General features: G+C 39.6%; 1 gene segment (V, D, J or C); it reads right to left on the bottom strand.

The window, feature by feature from the left end:
• Positions 1 to 7,488: 7,488 nt before the first annotated feature.
• Positions 7,489 to 8,141, bottom strand: LOC103609022. The segment is given in 2 exon segments: positions 7,489 to 7,823; positions 8,057 to 8,141. Coding segments are annotated over 2 exon segments (357 nt in total).
• Positions 8,142 to 18,991: the final 10,850 nt, after the last annotated feature.

Genomic DNA, 18,991 nt, shown 5'->3' with positions numbered 1-18,991 from the left:
TGTGTGTGTGTGTCTGAATTTATTTATTTATTTTTAGCTCCCACCAATAAGTGAGAACATGGAAATTTAACCTTGTCTCTACAGATTAGAGAATGCACTTGGTGCCAGATGATCTTCCTGAAAGATCATTAGTAACATACAACTCAAAACAATGACCAAATTCATGGAGAAAGGTACATGAACTGGGCTCAGTGCTACTGAAATAATTTACAAATCTGACGTAATTAAATGGATATGGAACATGTGTAGAAATAGCAATTCTTGGACAGAAAGTCAAGATAAAGACCCAAATGCTTATAGAAATATGGTCATTAAGATCAGTGAAGAGAGGATGCATTGCTCAATTAATATGTTGGGGAAAAAATAAATCTGGGTCCCTGCCATATTCCAAAATAAGTTTCTGATAGCCTAAAAGAAAGAAGAAACAATAATCAGAGTAATACACTGAACTTTTAGAAGACTAGAGGTAGAAAAGGGGAGTGGAGGGGAGACGGAAAGGGGCTAATGAAGAATTGGTCAATGGACACAAAGAATGATTACATGTTGTAATGATGAATAAGCTAGCTATACTGATCTAACTACCACAAATTCTACACAATTATTGAAAATCAATGTTGTACCCCACATGTATGTATAATAAAAATAAAGTTTAAATGTATAAAAACAAAACTACTAACATAATAATAAAAGAAATATAAATAGTAGGTAATTTATAATTTCAAGGCATCAAAAGCCTTTCCAAGTGTGACACCAAAGCCAGAAACCATAAAGACAAATGCCAATATACAGAATTGCATGAAAATTTTAAATATAGAAATAAAGATGCTTATGAATTATTTGATTAATTCTTTTTAGTAAGTTATTTTCCACCTATCTCTTCTGATTCACCTCTGTTTTCTCACTGTACAAGCCCCCACTCAACCCAAGAAGCACTGGATATAGTTGACCACACCTTCTTGAAGCATTTTCTGGTCTTGCCTTCTGTGACAGCACACTCTATTGGTTTCTCTTCCAGTTCACTAGTTGATTTCAGTCTCCTTTGCTGACTCCTCCTTTTTTGCTAAACCTCAACTGAGAGCCCAGGAGCTCAGTTTAAGAATGTCTTCCTCGTCCACAGTTTCTCCATAAGTTTTCTCATTTAATCCCACGGTTTGAACGCTATCCATAGGCCAGCCATAGTCCTCTCTGAACTCTAGGCTTAATATATGACTGCCTGGGCAATACTGGATCAATAGGAATCCTAACTGAGAGCCCAGGAGCTCAGTTTAAGAATGTCTTCCTCGTCCACAGTTTCTCCATAAGTTATCTCATTTAATCCCACGGTTTGAACACTATCCATAGGCCAGCCATAGTCCTCTCTGAACTCTAGGCTTAATATATGACTGCCTGGGCAATACTGGATCAATAGGAATCCCGCACTGAAATAGTTAGGGTGAAGATTAATTTACAGATATAGGGAACTTTTTTGAGGAGGATCTAGTGGGAAATCTAAGGCTAGATTTAATAGGATACTAGGAGTAGGGAGTGGGGAATAAGGGAGTTGCCAGAGCATTGCCTCTCTGAGAAGAACAGAAATATACAAACATACACACAATATATATTCTTGTATATATACACACATAACATACATTACATATAACATATATAATAATATATATAATGCTACATATAATTATATAAATATACTGCATATATACATATGAATGTATGCATGTGTTTGCGTATACACACATATGCACTATTTCTTGTTATCTTTACATGAGTTTAGTTTCCTTTATGTTTGTTTGTTTGTTTTTACCCCTAGAATATACTGAATATTGCAATGCCTGAAGGCTCTCTACAACCAAATGTCATTTGGTCTACACCGTGGCTAATTATATCTCTTTTTCTATACTGAAGTGCTTGACTTGACTTTTCCTATAACATATTTAAAACTGTGATATAAATAACTGTGGATCACTTAATGTACATGGAAGAGCAAAACTCCATGATCATCATAAAAACTTTAAAACTCTCATATTTATTTTTGTCATAATGTTTCTTAACTGTGTTTGAATGCTAACAGTACATAACACTTTGATTAATTTTTTCTAGGACATTCTATTCCTCATCCTTTAGTTTGTTTTGGACAATGTTTCAAAGCTTCTTCAACTTTTATCTTCATTTTCCTTCAGCATTCCTGCCACACATATTCTGGACTTAATTCTTCATCTTTGACTTCTATGTTCTTTCAGCCACTTTTCTTTTGGTCTTTCTTTCCCTTTAACTGCTTTCGCTAAGTGCTGATCAAATTCATGTATTTGCTGACCTGTCTTACTTCTTCAATGTGTTTTCAAACCCTTTTGGATACATCAAAGGGTTTAATCAAAATAAAATCTTCACTTTGACTCATTGCCAGCCAGGTTACTTTCTTCACCCAAATGAGCTGTTATTCATAGCATGTGAGGATCTGTATGAGTTGATTAAATAAAATTTCATCTACAACTGAAGTACTCAAGATTATGCCTAAGTACTTATGTGATTTGTTGCATTTGAGCCTTTCCTGGAGTTTCAGGTTTAGAGTGTAACATCAGGGTTGGCATAGCAAGTTACATCAAGCTATCCATTCTATTACTCTTCAGTTTCAGTTTACCAGAAATACCATTTAGTACATCCCTCAATTCAACTTTCCATTCAAGACTTCTTATTCCTTCTTTTATCCACTGAACAGATTCTTGAACAATTGTCTATGCTGAATTTCCCATCAACAGAGCTCTGCGTCTTTGTGAGCAATTTCATTCACTGAACTTTGCTCGCTCTGTTGAAATGTAAATTTGGGTAATTTGAATAACAGCTTTATGGGAATTAATACTTATTACTGCTGTGCAATGGCAAAGGAGTTTGAAAGGAAGTTAATAGTGTTGGGGTCATCGGTTCCTTTTGCCTATCCACTTGGATTTGCCTTAGGGAACTACTTCTTCCTGTTTCCCAGACATGAACAAGCCAGTCCAAGCAAAGTCATCCCCAAGTTGTTTTCTAGAATCATTGGGAAGGAAGCCTGTTCCTTCTGCTGGAATTGGTAAGTTGGCGGGTATAATAGGCAGAATAACATTCCCCCAAAGACATCTGCTTAGTTTGTTTGGGCTGCTATTAAACAAATACCATAGGCTGTGTAGCTTTAACAACAAACATTTACCCCTCACACTGCTGGAGGCTGGGAAGTCCAAGATCAAGAAGCCAGCAGATTCAGTGTCCTATGACTGCTTCCTGGCTCAGAGATGGCCATCTTCTCACTGTAATATACCCCTCACACTGCTGGAGGCTGGGAAGTCCAAGATCAAGAAGCCAGCAGATTCAGTGTCCAATGACTGCTTCCTGGCTCAGAGATGGCCATCTTCTCACTGTAATATCTTAAGGTGGAAGGGGCAAGGGAGCTGTCCAAGGACTCTTTTATAAGGGCACTAATCCCATTCATGAGGGTTGTACCATCATGACTTAATCACCTCCCAAAGACCTCTCATCTCCTAACACCATTACCTTGGGGGTTAGGACTTCACCATATGAGTTTTGGAGGGACACAAACATTCAGTTGGTAACAATGTCCATCCTGGCCCCAAAACCTCTGAATATGTTACCTTACATGGCAAAGGGATCTTGAAGATGTGATTAAGTTGTAGATCCTGAGATGACGAAATTATTCTGGAATGCATGTGTGATTCCAATGTAATCACAAGGGACCTTATAAGACAGAAGCAGGAAAACCAGGAAAATCAGAGGAGACGTGGCAATGGTGAAAGAGGTCAGAGCGATGTGATTTCTGGTTTTGAAGATGGAAGAGGGCTATGAGCCAAAGAAAGCAGCAGCAGCAGCATCTATGAGTTGGAGAAGGGCAGGGTTTTAGTCTCCCCTAGAAACTCCAGAAGGAACACAGCTCTGCCAACACCTTGATTTAAGTTCAGTGAGTCTTCTGATCTCCAGAACTGTAAGACATTGAATTAGTATTGTTTAAGCCACTTTGTTTGTGGTATTTTTTTTTTACAGCAGCAATAGGAAACCACTGCAGAAAAGCACAAGTCTGGGGCTCCTGGTGGTTGTCTCTGCCATCGCTTCGGCCTGAGCCTGCTTCAGAATAAAGCCACTATAGAGTAAAGAAAAGCCAAGTATGTACAGGAATTTTTTTAAATAACTGTTTTACTTCTCGTAGACCCCTAATATTTTCTAATAGTTTGGAAACAAATATACTTATCATGCTTACCTGCAAACGTTATTGGTTTAGTAAATTAAGATATATTTCAAAGATGTAAAATTATATAGCCATGGGAACTGATGCTATGGAAAAACTTTATGTGGGAAGTATTCAGAATATATTAGTTTTTCACTGGAGGAAAAAAATTGAAAGAGCATTTACTGCAACACCCAGCCATAAGCAAAAAAAAAAGTTTAAAAAGTTACAAAAAGGATTTTCCTACAATAATTTGGAAGGTTAGAAATTCCTTTTAAGTTATCATATTCTTCATTAAGTTACAAAAAAGGACACAGGCCATTGAAAAATAAACAAAATGAGTTTATAACATATTGGATATTCAATAGTGGAATAATTACAAACTAACATTTTGAAAAGGCACAGTAAAAAATCAATAATGGTATTAGTGTTATTTTCACATTAGACCTCCATCAACAAAGATAAATTAAATTAGTTATAGCAATCACTACCCTAGAAAAAGTGAAAACAGATTACAAGTGTATGTATGGTACACCACTATTTTCACGCATTTCTTTCTCATATTCCACCTCTGCATCTATTTAATTAATGAGACTGAGTGGCTGTAGTGTTTCGCCACCCTTTGGGTAGTCAATGAGTCCAGTGGTTAAGGAATCACACATATGCTGTGTGATTCTAGGCAAGTTAAACTCTTTGAGCATTAATTCCTCCTATAAAATTGGGATATCAATAGAACCTATAGCACAGCTTTGCTAGGACTGCTACATGAAATAATATGTGTTATATATCTATCAGAATGTGGAGCATATACACAAGTGTGAGCTACTACAAATATCATTATTATCAATATAATATTGTCATTACTATTAATTTTCTGCATACCAATAGTCCTATGAGCTCAGAATGCTAAATTAACACAACTATAGAGGAGACGGCAATATAAAAATTTATCAGTTTTACTTTATCATGTTTAATAAGGAAAATAGCATAAATTAATTAGCTTCATTTGAGAAACTTTAAAAAAATATATCTGTGAATTAAGGAATGTTGAAGACACTGTTACTATGGAAACAAATAAGACTCAGTCCCTGATAATTAAAGTCTGCATTTTAGTGGGGAGAAAGTGAAAAACACATATAAGAACTGTAAGGTGTTAGGTTTGCTATGTTAGAAATAAGCTTAGGGTTTCAGTTAGGGGATAAAGAAGTGGTCAGTTCTACCTGGGCTAGAGGGTCAGGACAAGGATTCAGAGAAGAGGGGAAGCTTTGGAACATGTTAAACACGAGCAAGTGCTTAATTGCGCCTGGGCGTACCATGTGGGGAAGAGTATCAAGGAAGGCTCAGATGCAGAACTATTTCCTGTGCTGAGATGACAGGCATGTGCAGCGGGAGGGGATGGGAGTACTGCAACAAATGAGGTTGGATTGCTAAGCAGAGGTCAATTAATTCATCAGTAGATGACCCTTGGTCATTTACCCTGTCAGGCATGGTAGGTGCTAGAGATACAGTGGTAGTCTTTGCTTTGACAGGACTTACATTCTGGATAATCATAAGTCCTTTCTGTGGCAAACGGACCTTTACTGAAGGGGAAGTGAACACGATCTGATTTCACTGTAGGAAGATTATTCAGGTGGCTGTGTGAAGCAATGTTTGAGAGGAGCGCAAATGAGGACAGAGAACCTAGATGAAGGATTACTCATTAATTCAAATAAGAAAGAAAGGGCTCTATGAAGGCACTAGATGCAAGGATGGAAGGAAGAAGCAAACTTTGATATGAAACTTGATTACTAGCCTGAATTTGCAGTCCAGGTGACTAATTGGGCCTAGAGGATAAAGTAGAGGAGACCCAGAGGTGTCTGGCTTGTGTGAGTGAGATGCTTTCAGTGGGCTTGGTGTCTAGCCCCCAGACTAGCAGAGCCTGGGTGCTTAGCCTGGGCTGGTGTGGTGTTCCAGAGCTGATGTACTTATAGAGAGTAGGGGGAGTGGGTGGGCTTGGAAAAGGATTCGAACATCTGAATTTGAGTCACCAATTTGGTCTGAGTCTCCTCTTCACCTCTCCCAAATCTGGTCACTTCCACCACTCATTCTAAATGTACCTCCAACCTAAGCTCATTGGGCTTAACTATTGCAGCTGTGTGGGTCTTTCCAAACTCTCCTGTGCTCACCCAAAGTGGGCAGATGAAATTAAATGCACAAGAGAGCTTAAAAGTGAAAGAGATGTATAGGGGGGAATTGTAACATAAAAAGAAATGTTAGCATTATTTTTTATTTTGTTTTTAATTTTCCTTCAGCATAAGGTAGAATCCTATCATGGTCCAGACATCTCCCATTTCTCAGGGGATTTAAGGGTGGTGACTCTGGCCATGGCAGCTGCCTGGCTCCGCCCTTACCCTGGTGTTTCTAAATGGTCACCACCTCCTCCCAGGTTGCCTCATCAGAAGGAATTACTGCATTACCGGAATTTAACTTTTTTTTTTTTTTTTAGCATTTGCTGATAAATACTAGCAGCACACGAAACCCTGTTTAACAGTTGTTTGGTCTCTTTCCTCATCTTCTTACATCAGACAAATTGTGCATAAAGGACTTGTAAGAAATTCAGGGTAAAGTCAGGTTCAAGTCAGGAAGAATGAGTGATAGATGGGAAATAGTGAGACTGCCATGATGTAGTTTTTGTACTGTTTTTTAATTAGAAAGAAATAAGAACAGATAGCACAGGCTGGACAGTAGAGGGTGGAGAAATTCCCCAAATGGGAAACCCAGAAACAGCAGATTTCTACTGTGCGCCTGAATCTTGAGTGACACTGAGGAAGGAAAAATAAAGAAAAAAAAAAAAAAAAGGAAAGATGTTGTGAGAAAGGTAAGGAAATTCAATTTTGTATATGTTGACTTTGATATAATCATGGGCCATGCAAGTAGTAATTAGAGTAATTAACAATTTGAAAGGTTAAGATACCACTGTAGAAGAACATAACTTTGGGTCAAGCTGTGAGAATTGCTGGACAGAGTGATGCTCAGAACGTCTGACCTTCCTATATGACACAAAGGGTTGTGAGGGTGAAATGAAATAACGATGTGAAGGTGCTGTGCAAAATTATGAAGTATTGTGTCCATTCACTGTTTTATTACTATGTTAAGAATTACAGCTATACTCATCCCCTCTGTTTCCTATAGTCGGAACAGTATGTTTTTCTCCTCCTGAGAAGACAATGATTTCTTTTGTATGTTCATTCCTGTTACCACTCCCGCCCCGCACCCCCACCTCTGCACAGACGCTGAGGTCTGAGGTTTCTGTCAGCCTCTGCCTGTCGCTCCTCTCACTGTGCGCTCCCGAGAGCACAGAAGTACATCGCGGCGTCCCCCAGCTGTGAGTCTGAGATCTTGAGACTGAAGATTTTGGCTGCTTTCTGGAAGATGACAGAGAAGCGATTCTCCGTTGCATTCTGTTGCTTATAAGCTTCTTGGCGGATAATGAGAATCATCTGCCCGCTGGGAGGCTGTTTGTACCAGAATAAATAATAATCACTATCTCTAGTGTCGTAGGTGCAGTCCAGGGTCACCGTCCCTGCCTCCTGTACAGACATTTCTGGTTGAGACTGAGTGACAGTCTGAGCCACGCTGGATCCTGTGGGAAGAGGAGAGAAAGGACTGCATTGGAGTATCATGTCAGAGAGACAGACAGACAGACTCACAGCTGGTTCCCATCCCCCGCTTCAAGCGCCAGGCAGCGTGCGTCAGCTTTCTGCCTCCCGGGAGCTGGGCTCTGTGAGGCGATGCAGTTCCTGTACTATACACTCTGCTCTCTTACTTCACAGCCCATTAGACGCCACTGTAAATAACGACCTGCACCTTCCTCACCAAGACAGGTGGACAACACGACTGTCCCCAGCCAGATAACAGGCGTCATGCCGGCAGCTCTCCCTTGCAGGGTGAAAAGTCTCCTGCTCTGATCTGGGCTCTCCTCTCCTTGGTGACACTTGTGCTTCAGAACAGGAAATGCTGTGACAGGTGGGCAGGTGACGACGTCTCACTGAGGAAAGTCTTTACAGTACATTTTGCTCTGTCTTTCATAAAACGGGCCTTTGGCTATGATTTCAAATGAGTGTGAAAAATGTTTGTCTGAATTGTTTTGTTCTGGAATGAAGATAAAGAGGAAATGGAGCTGGCAGGTTTATTTTTGATAAGACCTGACCTTGAAGAGGAGATTGGGGCCTGGAATGGTGGGCAGGAGGGGCAGGGCTTCATTCACAGCAACGGCAAACTCTGTGATTTCTCTTTTCTTCTTTATTTCTTAATAAAAATCACAAAGCAAATATTATAAAATATGAACACTTAATTTGGGGTGATAAGAATATACCTGCTATATTAATGTATTCATCTTTCACAGTTTTACTATTTCTAAAAATAAAGAATGAGGGTGGAAAACAGACATCCTCTTGTAGCTGAAAAGAGCACTGACAAGTTCAGAGATAAGTGGAAGCAGAACCTATAATGCTTAACTGTGCTAAGATTTTCCATGGATTTTTTTTTTAAATAAGACCTTGTTTGTGCTATACCAAGAAACTCTGAAATAACTATTGCAGAAGTTCTCATCAGCACTAAAGTGCCTCCAGCAACTTATATTGAGAGTTACTCTCATCACCTTCATTCCACTTTGAGAGCATGTTGTGAACAAGGAACTTCTTAAAGCCTCACTCTGATTCACTCAGAATTTAGCATTTCCAGAAAGAGTGACAGGAAGCCTTATTGCAATTCCGAGTTGGCGTCCCCAGGATGTAAGTCTGACGGGGCCCTGTTACATGTTGGAAACTGAGAGGAGCACAGGTTCTCTATAGCAGAGGTGGGTGGCTGAGTGTCCCCACTCAGAGATGTGCAGGGAGTCGTGAGTGTTGGACCAGCCCTGAATGAGGCTGCTCGAATCCCCTGTGCTCCAACAGTGAGAGCAGTGGAAGAAGGAGCACCAGAATTTCTTCTAGATCATCTCTGCCTTTGTCTCATGATTTGTATTCCTGTTTCTTGGTTTTGGATCCTGAAAGTCAGCTTCAATACGAGGATTTGTGTGTAAGTAGTTTATTGAAGGTGATTCTAGGAAACATTGGTAGAAAGTGAATCCAGCAGGGAAGGAAGCCAATACAGGGTGTGTCCTCAAGCCATAGTTGCTATAATTGCCTGTTTACAGTATTCACAGGCATGAAAGTGCTAAAAGTCATCCCCTGAGATCAAATTCCCAGCTCCCATTAGGAAGCAACAACCCTATATCTTCATAATAATCAGGATCAATTGCCCTTGCCAGTGTAGTATCTCCTATCTTGGACTTCTGATCTCCTGGCCTGAGAATCCCCAGATGATCAGGTGGCACATGTAACATTAGATTTGGTAAAAACTTTTCTGTTTTCCTAATAGAAACATCCTCCTCCCTTTTTCTCTGGAAGTGAAACACAATCTCTAGTCCAGCAGAACCCAGAGTTGTGAGAACAGAAAGCACAAAAGTCCTTATAAAAGGAGGAGCGCCTGGGCCCCTTAGCAGTGTCAGGTACAGAGTGCAGGTGCCTGGGGTCACTGTGGACTCACAGAAAAATAGTTGAGTTGTGGGGCTGGGAATCCTTTAGGTGCAGGGAAAAGTGCTGGTCTCCTTTATTAAGGCTGGCTCTGAATCTTCTGCCACATTTGATAGCTTTTATAGCAGGGAAACGAGGTCTTCCTCAGGATCCTGCCTAAACCACTGGAAGAAATCTAAAGCACTGTCTCTGTCACTACAGATCAGTGTGAAGCTGTGGCCTTCTTTGACTTTCAGGGACAGAGGACTCTGTTCCACCTGTGGTTGTCCATTTGACTCTGCTCAGGAGGAATAAAAAATTTTCATACATAAGTAACTGGTTTTTGGGTTTTTGTTTGTTAAGAATTTTCTGTTTTGCATTCCTTAGTGTGAACCCCAGATTGTCCGGGATCCCTCTAGATTTCAATGACAGGACTGCCACACTTTCCCTGGCTTGCGCCCTTCCTTCCCTTCTCTCTGCTCCCCCCACTCACAAGTGGCAGCAAACACAGGAGCATCAGTGAAGCCCTGTGTTGGGGCTGGGGGTGGGGGGGAGTCTCCATTTTTTTTCTTCCTGCAGCCTCAGAGGATTCAGTTTGGAGGCCTGGTCGTTCCAGGGCCTAGTTCACTGTTCTAGTTCTTCTGGTTCTTTTAGTTTGGAAGCCCAGGGATCTTCACTCTGTTTTCACAGCCGGTCAGAATCTCACTGCCACATGAAACACATCACTGAGGGTCCTCTCTCCTGCTGCTCCCTCGTTCTAGTTTCCAGCGGTGTCTCTGTCCATGGAAGCACTGTCTCCATGTGGTCTGAGCTTTTTTATTAACATTTTTAAAATTTCCCCTTAATAACTCATTATGTTAAGTTAAAGGAAGATAGAACAACAGAGAGGCAGAAAACAAAAAAAGAAAAACAAGCATAGTGTTAAAATGTTCTCCAGTAATGACTGAATGTCCTTAACATCTGCAGCTCCCTTCCTCACTCTCCTCCCCTTTAATGGAAATCTGCACGTTCTCTTCCTGTATGTAGGATGTTCTGAGGGGTACACATAGGTTGAGAGAAGATCTGATTCTTTCCTTCAATCAGTTCTTTCCCTACCAGAGCTTTATTTTATCTCTGAATCTAAATAGCACTAAATTATTTTTAAAAGTTAGACCTTTTCCAAATTCACTCTAAAAATACAAAAGAGGGAAATGTAATATCCTTCCTTTTAATATGAGGATACCTTAAAAGTTTATGGAAAGATTCATATTATCTTTTAATTCTACTTTTTCACAAACTTTTTGAAGTACGTGCATATGTTCTCAGGTGTGAGAAAGCAACCTGGTATCTGGCTAACTGGAAATTCTAGTGCTTTTGCAAACATCTGAATGCTTCTTATATTTAGATCTGGGCACTTGTGCAGACTCAGGTAATTTTTTCACATTTTACATATCAGTTGTCTGAAATCCTGTTTTATGGTCTTCTACGTCTGTAGCAAGGTTTAGGAACTCCAGAGTAGCAGAGGTGAAGGAAGAAAGCTATATTCCATTCTCGGCATCTAGACCTCATCCTGCTGACTTTAGGTGCCCACCACTTAGCAACATTTTCTTGGCTACACTGCCTGAAAAGAGCTCTGTCGCTGGCAAATCTATCCCCATCCTTCCCTTCCTTTGTCTCTTATTTTGGTCATGAGGTAAGTGGCTGAGCCTCTGTGCTGAGAGTCCATGATGAATAAAGAGCTGTGATCTTCTGTGATGTTGTAGATATTGCTCTTCAATTCTTTTTCACATTTAAGGTTATGTAAATCAGAGAGACTCTGCTTCTGCTAGCATTTTCCCTGAAGCACAGTGTTACTGTACCTCAGATTGGAGCTAACTTTCTCCTGCAGATACAGGGTCTGGGTAGGACTGGACTCTACCTTCCCCTGTCCTCTCATTTTTGCTTAAAAAAACCCTACAGAGTCATGGGTGATCACTGGGGAATCTGGGTACTTGTAAATTGGTACACTTCCCAGCTAGCACATCATCAAATCACATTGTCTGGAACCACAGAAATGCTTGCCAAACTTCTAATCATCTTAAGATTTTTCTCTCAATTCATGAAAATATTTACCAGGAACATTCTCAAAGAAGGGAATTTTAGTCTGGGAGAATACAAGTAGCTGTCCCATTTACATGGAAGAAGTCACATTTACATTGTTTCCCTTGGAATTTTCTTCTATTCTTTCTCAGGTATGGTGATTTCAACATTTCAGGTAGGTACCAGTGGGAATATATCTATTTAAAGGGGATTAATGATTTTCCTGAGCAATGATAGGCATTGTGGCAGGTCAGAAATAAATGTTGAGTGTCTGCTACCTAAAGTTCATTCAACTTCACTCTATGTGGATGTTAATAAAATGCACAAAATAGAATATGTTAATTATGCAGTTGGGGAGACAAGAAAAACACAAAGTTAACAAGTTCTAGGGGGAAATGCATGATTGGGATCAGCACTTAGTACAGAAGTGAAGTAGAGGAGCAAAGTGTTTGTAGCTGAGACAATAGCTTAATAACCAGCACAGTGATAAGAAAAATCATGTGATCATCTCTATTGATGCGGAGAAAACAGTTGACGAAATACAACTCAGATTCATGGGGGCCCTGGCAGCAACAGCTTGCAGCAACAGCCTCCAGCAGTGTAGCAGCTCCTTTGCAGCACCACCTTCCTCCCCTGCCATCCTGGGGGTGGGGAGCATTGTGGATCAGAGCCATTCATCCTTTATACTTAAGTCTGATAAACCAGGAACACCTGGGTGCAAATCAGACAACCCAGGAACACCTGCATATCCACACACATCCACATGAGACAATAGCCAAGCAATATCTGGGTGCATGTGCACAATTATATTTAGATCAAATGTTCAGCAAGATTCCGAACAGCTGAGGGATCCTGACCATTTACCTTCACTTTCCTTGCAATATGTTAAATTTTAGATGTCAATTAGACATCCAATGTAGATGTTACATAGGTTATGGTATAGAGGAACTTGGTTCTCAATGGAGAAGGCTCTGATGGAGATATGAGTTTGGGAGTCATCAATGTGTAAATGGTAACTAAAGCCGTCTTCCTGGATGAGATCCCTTGGAGAGTGAGTATAGACAGAATATACGTTTGAGGAGTGAGCCCCGAGACAACAAAATATCCAGAGGTCAGCAAGAGGATGAGCCAGAAAAGGAGACTGAGGAGGGGTGGATTGTGAGGTGGAAGCAAACAGGAGAGTGTGGCAGCCCAGAGTTCAAGCAAAGATGGTGTTTAAAGGAGAAAATAGCCATGATGTCAAATTCTTCTGAGTCAGTGGGATAAGAAATGGGAATGGATCATTGGATTTGTGAATGTTAAAGTCATTGGTGACCTTAGCAGAGTGATTTCAATGTAATGGTAGAGACAGAAATCTAACTGGACTGGATTCAAGTAAGAAAGGGGTTAGAAAGTAGAGATAATGAATTAAGAAAAACTTTTAAATAGGTTATGTTAACAGAGACAAGGAATAAAAAGATTGCAAAGCATTTTACCCATTGAAACTTTAATTCCAGTTCTATGAAGCTGTCCTAATGAAATGATGAGAAATTTAAATTAAAATGTATATTTAAAAATGTTAATGATAATGTTATTTAAAATGATTAAAAATTGGAAATAATCAAAATATTCGAAAACAAAAACGTTATAAAATTAAGTGTTAGGTACCTATGTGGTGGAAAAGTAGATAATTAATTCAAACTATTAATGAGAGGCATTTTTAATGATAAAAATTAGACTGTTAATAAAAGGGCATAAGATTATTCCTGCAATATGATGTAAGAATATGCAAAATGTAAAACAAGTAAATAAAAATAGAAACAAAAAATAAAAATTCCCTGAAACATTTATGTAGACAAAATCCAATAGTTCAGGAAGTAAAAATGTTTAACTCTTTCATATCTTAAAGACTGAATTTCTACATGCATTCCTAGTGCCCATGGGGTAGAGTTGCACTAGGTCTTCACAGACATTGTGACTTCAGCTTTCTCTGGCCGATGCTCTGAGAGAACAGAAGAAGGAGCTGCTCCTGAGGCACTAGGGCAAGGTTTGGGGACAGGCAGCAAGTGCTTGGGGAGCACTGTGCCTCCACTGCACAGAAGTAGGTTCCCACATCTGCAGTCTGGGCCGCTGTGATGTGCAGGGAGCTGTCCTTTCTTGTTTCTCCAAACCGAGCTGTCAGTCTCTCCTGCTTCTTCACTTCTCCACCCTTCATTAATATCATCAAGGCGACAGGACTTCCCCCAGGCCTCTGTTTATACCACTGTAAGCTGTTTGAAGTGCCTGAGGAATTGCAGTAAGTGGTGAAGTTCTCTCCTTCTTGTATATGCAGAAACTGAGGAATCTGCTTTACCTGTTGTCCATTCACCCCTGTTCAGAATGACAATGGGAAGCATCAGAGAAGGTCTGATTAGATCTCTATTCCCTGAGCTACAAGGGTCTCATTCTGCTTTTCTATTTTTCTCCTCCTTTCCATGTCTCCCTCCCCCTCCCCCTCTATCTTCCTCTTTCTGTCCCTCTCTTTTTAAAAATTATTGTTCATCAAACAGAAATTCCATCCCCCACCTGCAGACAATTCTCTACTATGATGGATTTTCTACAAGCAATCAGGGAAACCTCAAACTCACATGACAATTGCATCCATAAGATCAAGACTGCTGTGGTCGCCAGCATCTCCCTCTCCTTCTTCTCCAGAAAGAGTGTTGAATCTAAGTAGTTCTAAATGGGTTTTCCTTGTACTAGCTTTTTCCAGACCTCAAAAAATAGTTATGGTCTACCACTGTATTTTGGAAAGAAAGGGGATAGAGGTGACTGCATGTGAGACAGCCAATCAGACTATTTTGCCACCCACTTCAGAGGAGAGTCTATGTTTGCAGATGCTGCCCCCTGTGACCGGACTCAAAAACTGCTGATTCGATAACCAATTCTTTTAAAGTTGCTATCCAATTTAGGTGGTATATATGTGTGTCAATGTTTAAAAGGAAAGGGTTCACTAATACTGATATTGTTCAGGGAAGAAAAATTTGCCTTTTAAAAATGGATTCTGTGATTTAAAACTAGGGCATCAGAAGAAAATAGAAAATAGAAAGCTCCATCTTGTCATTTCCATTGTTATCGAGAATCATGTTGCGCCTTGTAGTATGTTTATACATGTGCTAATGGAACATATTAGGTCACAGACATTTCAATAAATATACGGGAAGACATGTATTTATGTATTTATAATATATTGTTAGACAACCCATTACCTTGAATCAAAAGATAAAAAATACATATTTCTCTTTTGTCATCCAGAGTAGTCTTGTAAATTATTCAGTTTAAAGCTCATATGCACTGTCCCACTATGTTACTTCTCCACTTACCAGAGGGAGAAAACACACCAATATAATTAGAACAAAAAGTCTTATCCACTCAATATCAATTCCTGTAAGGCTTCCTTATAGTATAACACTTGACTAGAATAGTTTCCTATTCTATCTGATATATTCTGACTGATACAAATTTATAGTATGTGGTGGAAAAGGATGAAAGATGAAAATAGAAGGTAACGTAGGGAAAGACTGTGGATTCCCAAAACTGTTGGGTCAGAATTATCAAGGTGCTTATTATCTGAAATATAACTACCTAAGTTGTCTGAGTTGTCCTCATGTACCTTGGGGGTGTATACTGTACCTTCTTCGATAAAGGCGATGTCCTATATGGTAGCTACTAGCCACATGGGGAGAACTAAACTTAAATTAAATAAAATTTAAAATTTAGTTTCTCAGTCATACCAGCCACATTTCAAGAGCTCAGTAACCACATATTGGATAGTGCAGATGAGGAACATTTTTACCATCTCAGAAAATTCCACAGGGTAGCGCTGCTCTGGAATGTAGGGTCTATGAAAACAAGGAATTTTGTGTTTCATTTGCTGACTTATCATGAGTACACACCTTGATATGTGGTAAGAACCAATAAATATTTGTCTATTGTTCAACATCATGTCCTCAGAAACTACTCTGATACCTGGTAAATTGTGGAACCTCCTGTATTTGTTGAATGACAAATAAGTGTGTGTTTGTATGTACAATGTGTGAGAATTTGAATTCGAAATATACTAAAGAAGAATCAAATGGTGTTGGTTTGCCATGTGCCTTTCCATGAACGTAAACAATCAAAGGCTGGTTATGGTTATTAGGAAATGTTACCTCTGGGAGATGACTGCATTAGTTTCCTAGGGCTGCCCTCACAAATTACCATAAACTTGGTGACTTAAAACGACAAAAATTTATTCTCTTACAGTGCTAGAGTCCAGAAGTCTGAAATCAAGGTGTCAGCAGGGCTGTGCTCCCTCTGAATGCTCTAGGGAATTATCTTTCTTTGTCTCTCCTAGCTTCTGGTGGCTCCAGGAATTCCTTGGCTGTGGCTGCATAATTCCAGTCTCTATCTCTGTCTGCACATGGCCTTCTCATCTATGTATCTCCTAAAAAGACAGTTATCATTGGATTTAGGGCCTAGCTAGATTATCCAGGATTATCTTATCTCAATTTTCCTAATTTAATTACAGTTGCAAAGGCCCTTTTTCCAAATAAGGTCAAGTTCATAGTTTCTGGGGGTCAGGACATAGATATCTTTTGGGGGCTACCCTTCAACTGACTGTGGAATTCTAATATATTTAAAGTGTTGCCATATAAATGTATTCATGGTAGAAATCTTAAAACTTTATTTTCTACTAGTGAAATGTAGAAAATGTGGTAGAAAAGGATGGAAGATGAAAAATAGAAGGTAACTAAGGGAAAAGCTGTAAATGGCCTTGTATGTTTTAACATAGAGTTTGAACTTTACAACTTCTAATAGTTCCTTATTGCCCAAAGATAAATAGAAAGTGATCTGATCAGGTACATGTTTTATAAGAACTCTAGTAGTGGTGTCTAAGTTAGATTCAAGAAATTGAGACTAGAGGCAGGAAGACAGGTAGGAGGCCATTGCAGTCATCCCAGTGAGAGGTGCTGAATGGCTGAATTAGAAAAGTAGCAAAGACTATAGAAATAAGGAAATGGATGAGTAGTATTTGAGAGTTAAAATTGACATGGCCTTGATAATTACTGGATAAGCGTTGTGCTCAGCACTCTGGTCTCTACCGGTCATAAGGAATGTGTTGACTTTATTAACTCTTGTGGTAGCCCCCAATGACCTATGCTTCCTGATATTCATGCCCTTGTGTTGTCCCTTCCACAATGAATCTGGGCTAGCTCCGTGACCCACTTTAGTAAACAAATAATATCGTGGTAGTTCTGCGCCTAAACAATAAGATGGCCTGGCAGCTTCCACTTTTGTGCTTTTGAAAACTTTGAGCCACCAGGTAAGGCATAAAGCTTCCCTGCTACAGAGACCGCATGCACAGGCCATGGGTCAAGGAAGATTCCCTGAGAATAAATGAAGTGAGAGAGAAGCCCAGCCTTCCAGCATTCCCACCAAGGCTCCAACATGTAATGAGCAATTTGTGGGGTTCCAGTCAGTGAGGTCCCCAGATGAGTCTAGCTCCAGCCAACATTACATTGAGCAGACAGATCATAAAATAGTAATAACATAGTTGTTTTAAGCCAGTGAGTTTTGAGGGGGTTTGTCATGTAGCAAATCACAATAGCACTAAAATCCTGTGAAGAATGGTCTTATTGAGGACTTGTAAAAAATCAGCAAGAATAAAAATGTGTTTCTTCTGTATGATTTCTGATTATCTCTGATAGCTTGATCTGAAACATCTGCCATTTCACCAGTCTTCTTTTCAAATATTCTGCTCTGGTTCAGAAGACCTGGTGGCAGTACTCAGGTGTGCTGAGAGCCCCGGGCATCCACACCACAGAAGCAGGTGGCTGGTTGTTCAGGTTGGGGTCCTACAATAAATGAGGAGATATAAGTTAATTTCTTACTTTATATTATCTTAATATTTCACTCATTCTTTTCATTTCATGTCATGAAACACCCCCCCCAAAAAATTGGGAGGCAATTTACATGGGTTTTCCTGTATCTATAAATAACCAAAATTTAACAACCCCTTTTCAGTATTAGAACCTAAAGAGATTGAAAATTTGGGTCCATATTCCCTTGATTACACACATCTTTCATAGAGATATGGATTTTTTGTAAAAACCTGTACTGCAGATTTATATTTTCCCCATGTTTATAATAGTAGACTTTCCAAATTATGTGCCATCATGTCTAGGGATCTCTCACATACTAAGGCAGGCAGAAGGTTCAAAGAAGTTGGAGTCATGGGCCAGTTTCAAGCAGCATCATTCTACAATGAAATGTTGTATAAATGTCGTCACTTTCTATATGTGCTATGACATGAGGAAGACTGTGAAGCATTGTGTTGCAGCAATGAACAAATGAGCCAGACTTTGCTCTTTCTCTGAGCCTTTTGTTTCTACCAACACACAATTAGCTAAAGCCATGGGTCATTACCGAAAATATTAGAAATTCTTCCATTGATCTTTATGCCAATAATGATGGAGACCTGGTTTGGGAAGTTGACCAGCAGCTGGAACAGTGACTGTTCTTGAGCTGTTTTATTCCGTCAACACTAGTGTACAATGATCTACAGGTTCTCATCACACAGTACTGTGCTACACACTTCCAATTCTACACACGTTCAAATAATATAACACGTTCAACTATTTCCAGTCTGATGGTCTGACAGTCAGGTAGATTCATTACTACCTTGTGAATGATTTGGGGAAAAAAAAAAAAAAAACCTTTCCATGTGTATGTCTCTTAAATGGGTCCAGTCTGAAGGATTTGTATGCAATCCAATATTGCTTTTTAAATGTGTAAGTTTTTTTTCTATATATGTGATAATAACAATAATGAGATTTTTAAAAACATAAATCTACAAAAAGAAAGAGAAAGATGGTTAGAGCAACATGATTTAGGAAGCGGAACAGGAAGTAGATAAGTAATTATTAATGTAGATGCCTGGAAAAAGCTGAAACTCAAGCTATTAGATGAAGAGGCCCAGAAGCAATTTAATTCATGTAGACAAACGTCAGAAAGGCTCCATAATTACAACCCTCTAGAGTACCAAAGGGGCCTTAAACTGGTGGAAATCTGCAAAAGAAGCAGAGCAGCAGACACTTGACCTGCCTCACATAACTTAAAATTACAAATGAAGGGGCCAGCCCGGTGGCGCACTGCTATAGTGCACCGCTTGGGAAGCGTGGCGGCGCTCCCGCCGCAC

This window comes from Galeopterus variegatus, unplaced genomic scaffold (genome assembly GCF_000696425.1).
Source record: "Galeopterus variegatus unplaced genomic scaffold, G_variegatus-3.0.2 Scaffold9096, whole genome shotgun sequence".
Taxonomy (NCBI): Eukaryota; Metazoa; Chordata; class Mammalia; order Dermoptera; family Cynocephalidae; genus Galeopterus; species Galeopterus variegatus.
The sequence above is the reverse complement of the archived record's forward strand: the minus strand, read 5'-3'. Positions and strand labels throughout refer to the sequence as shown.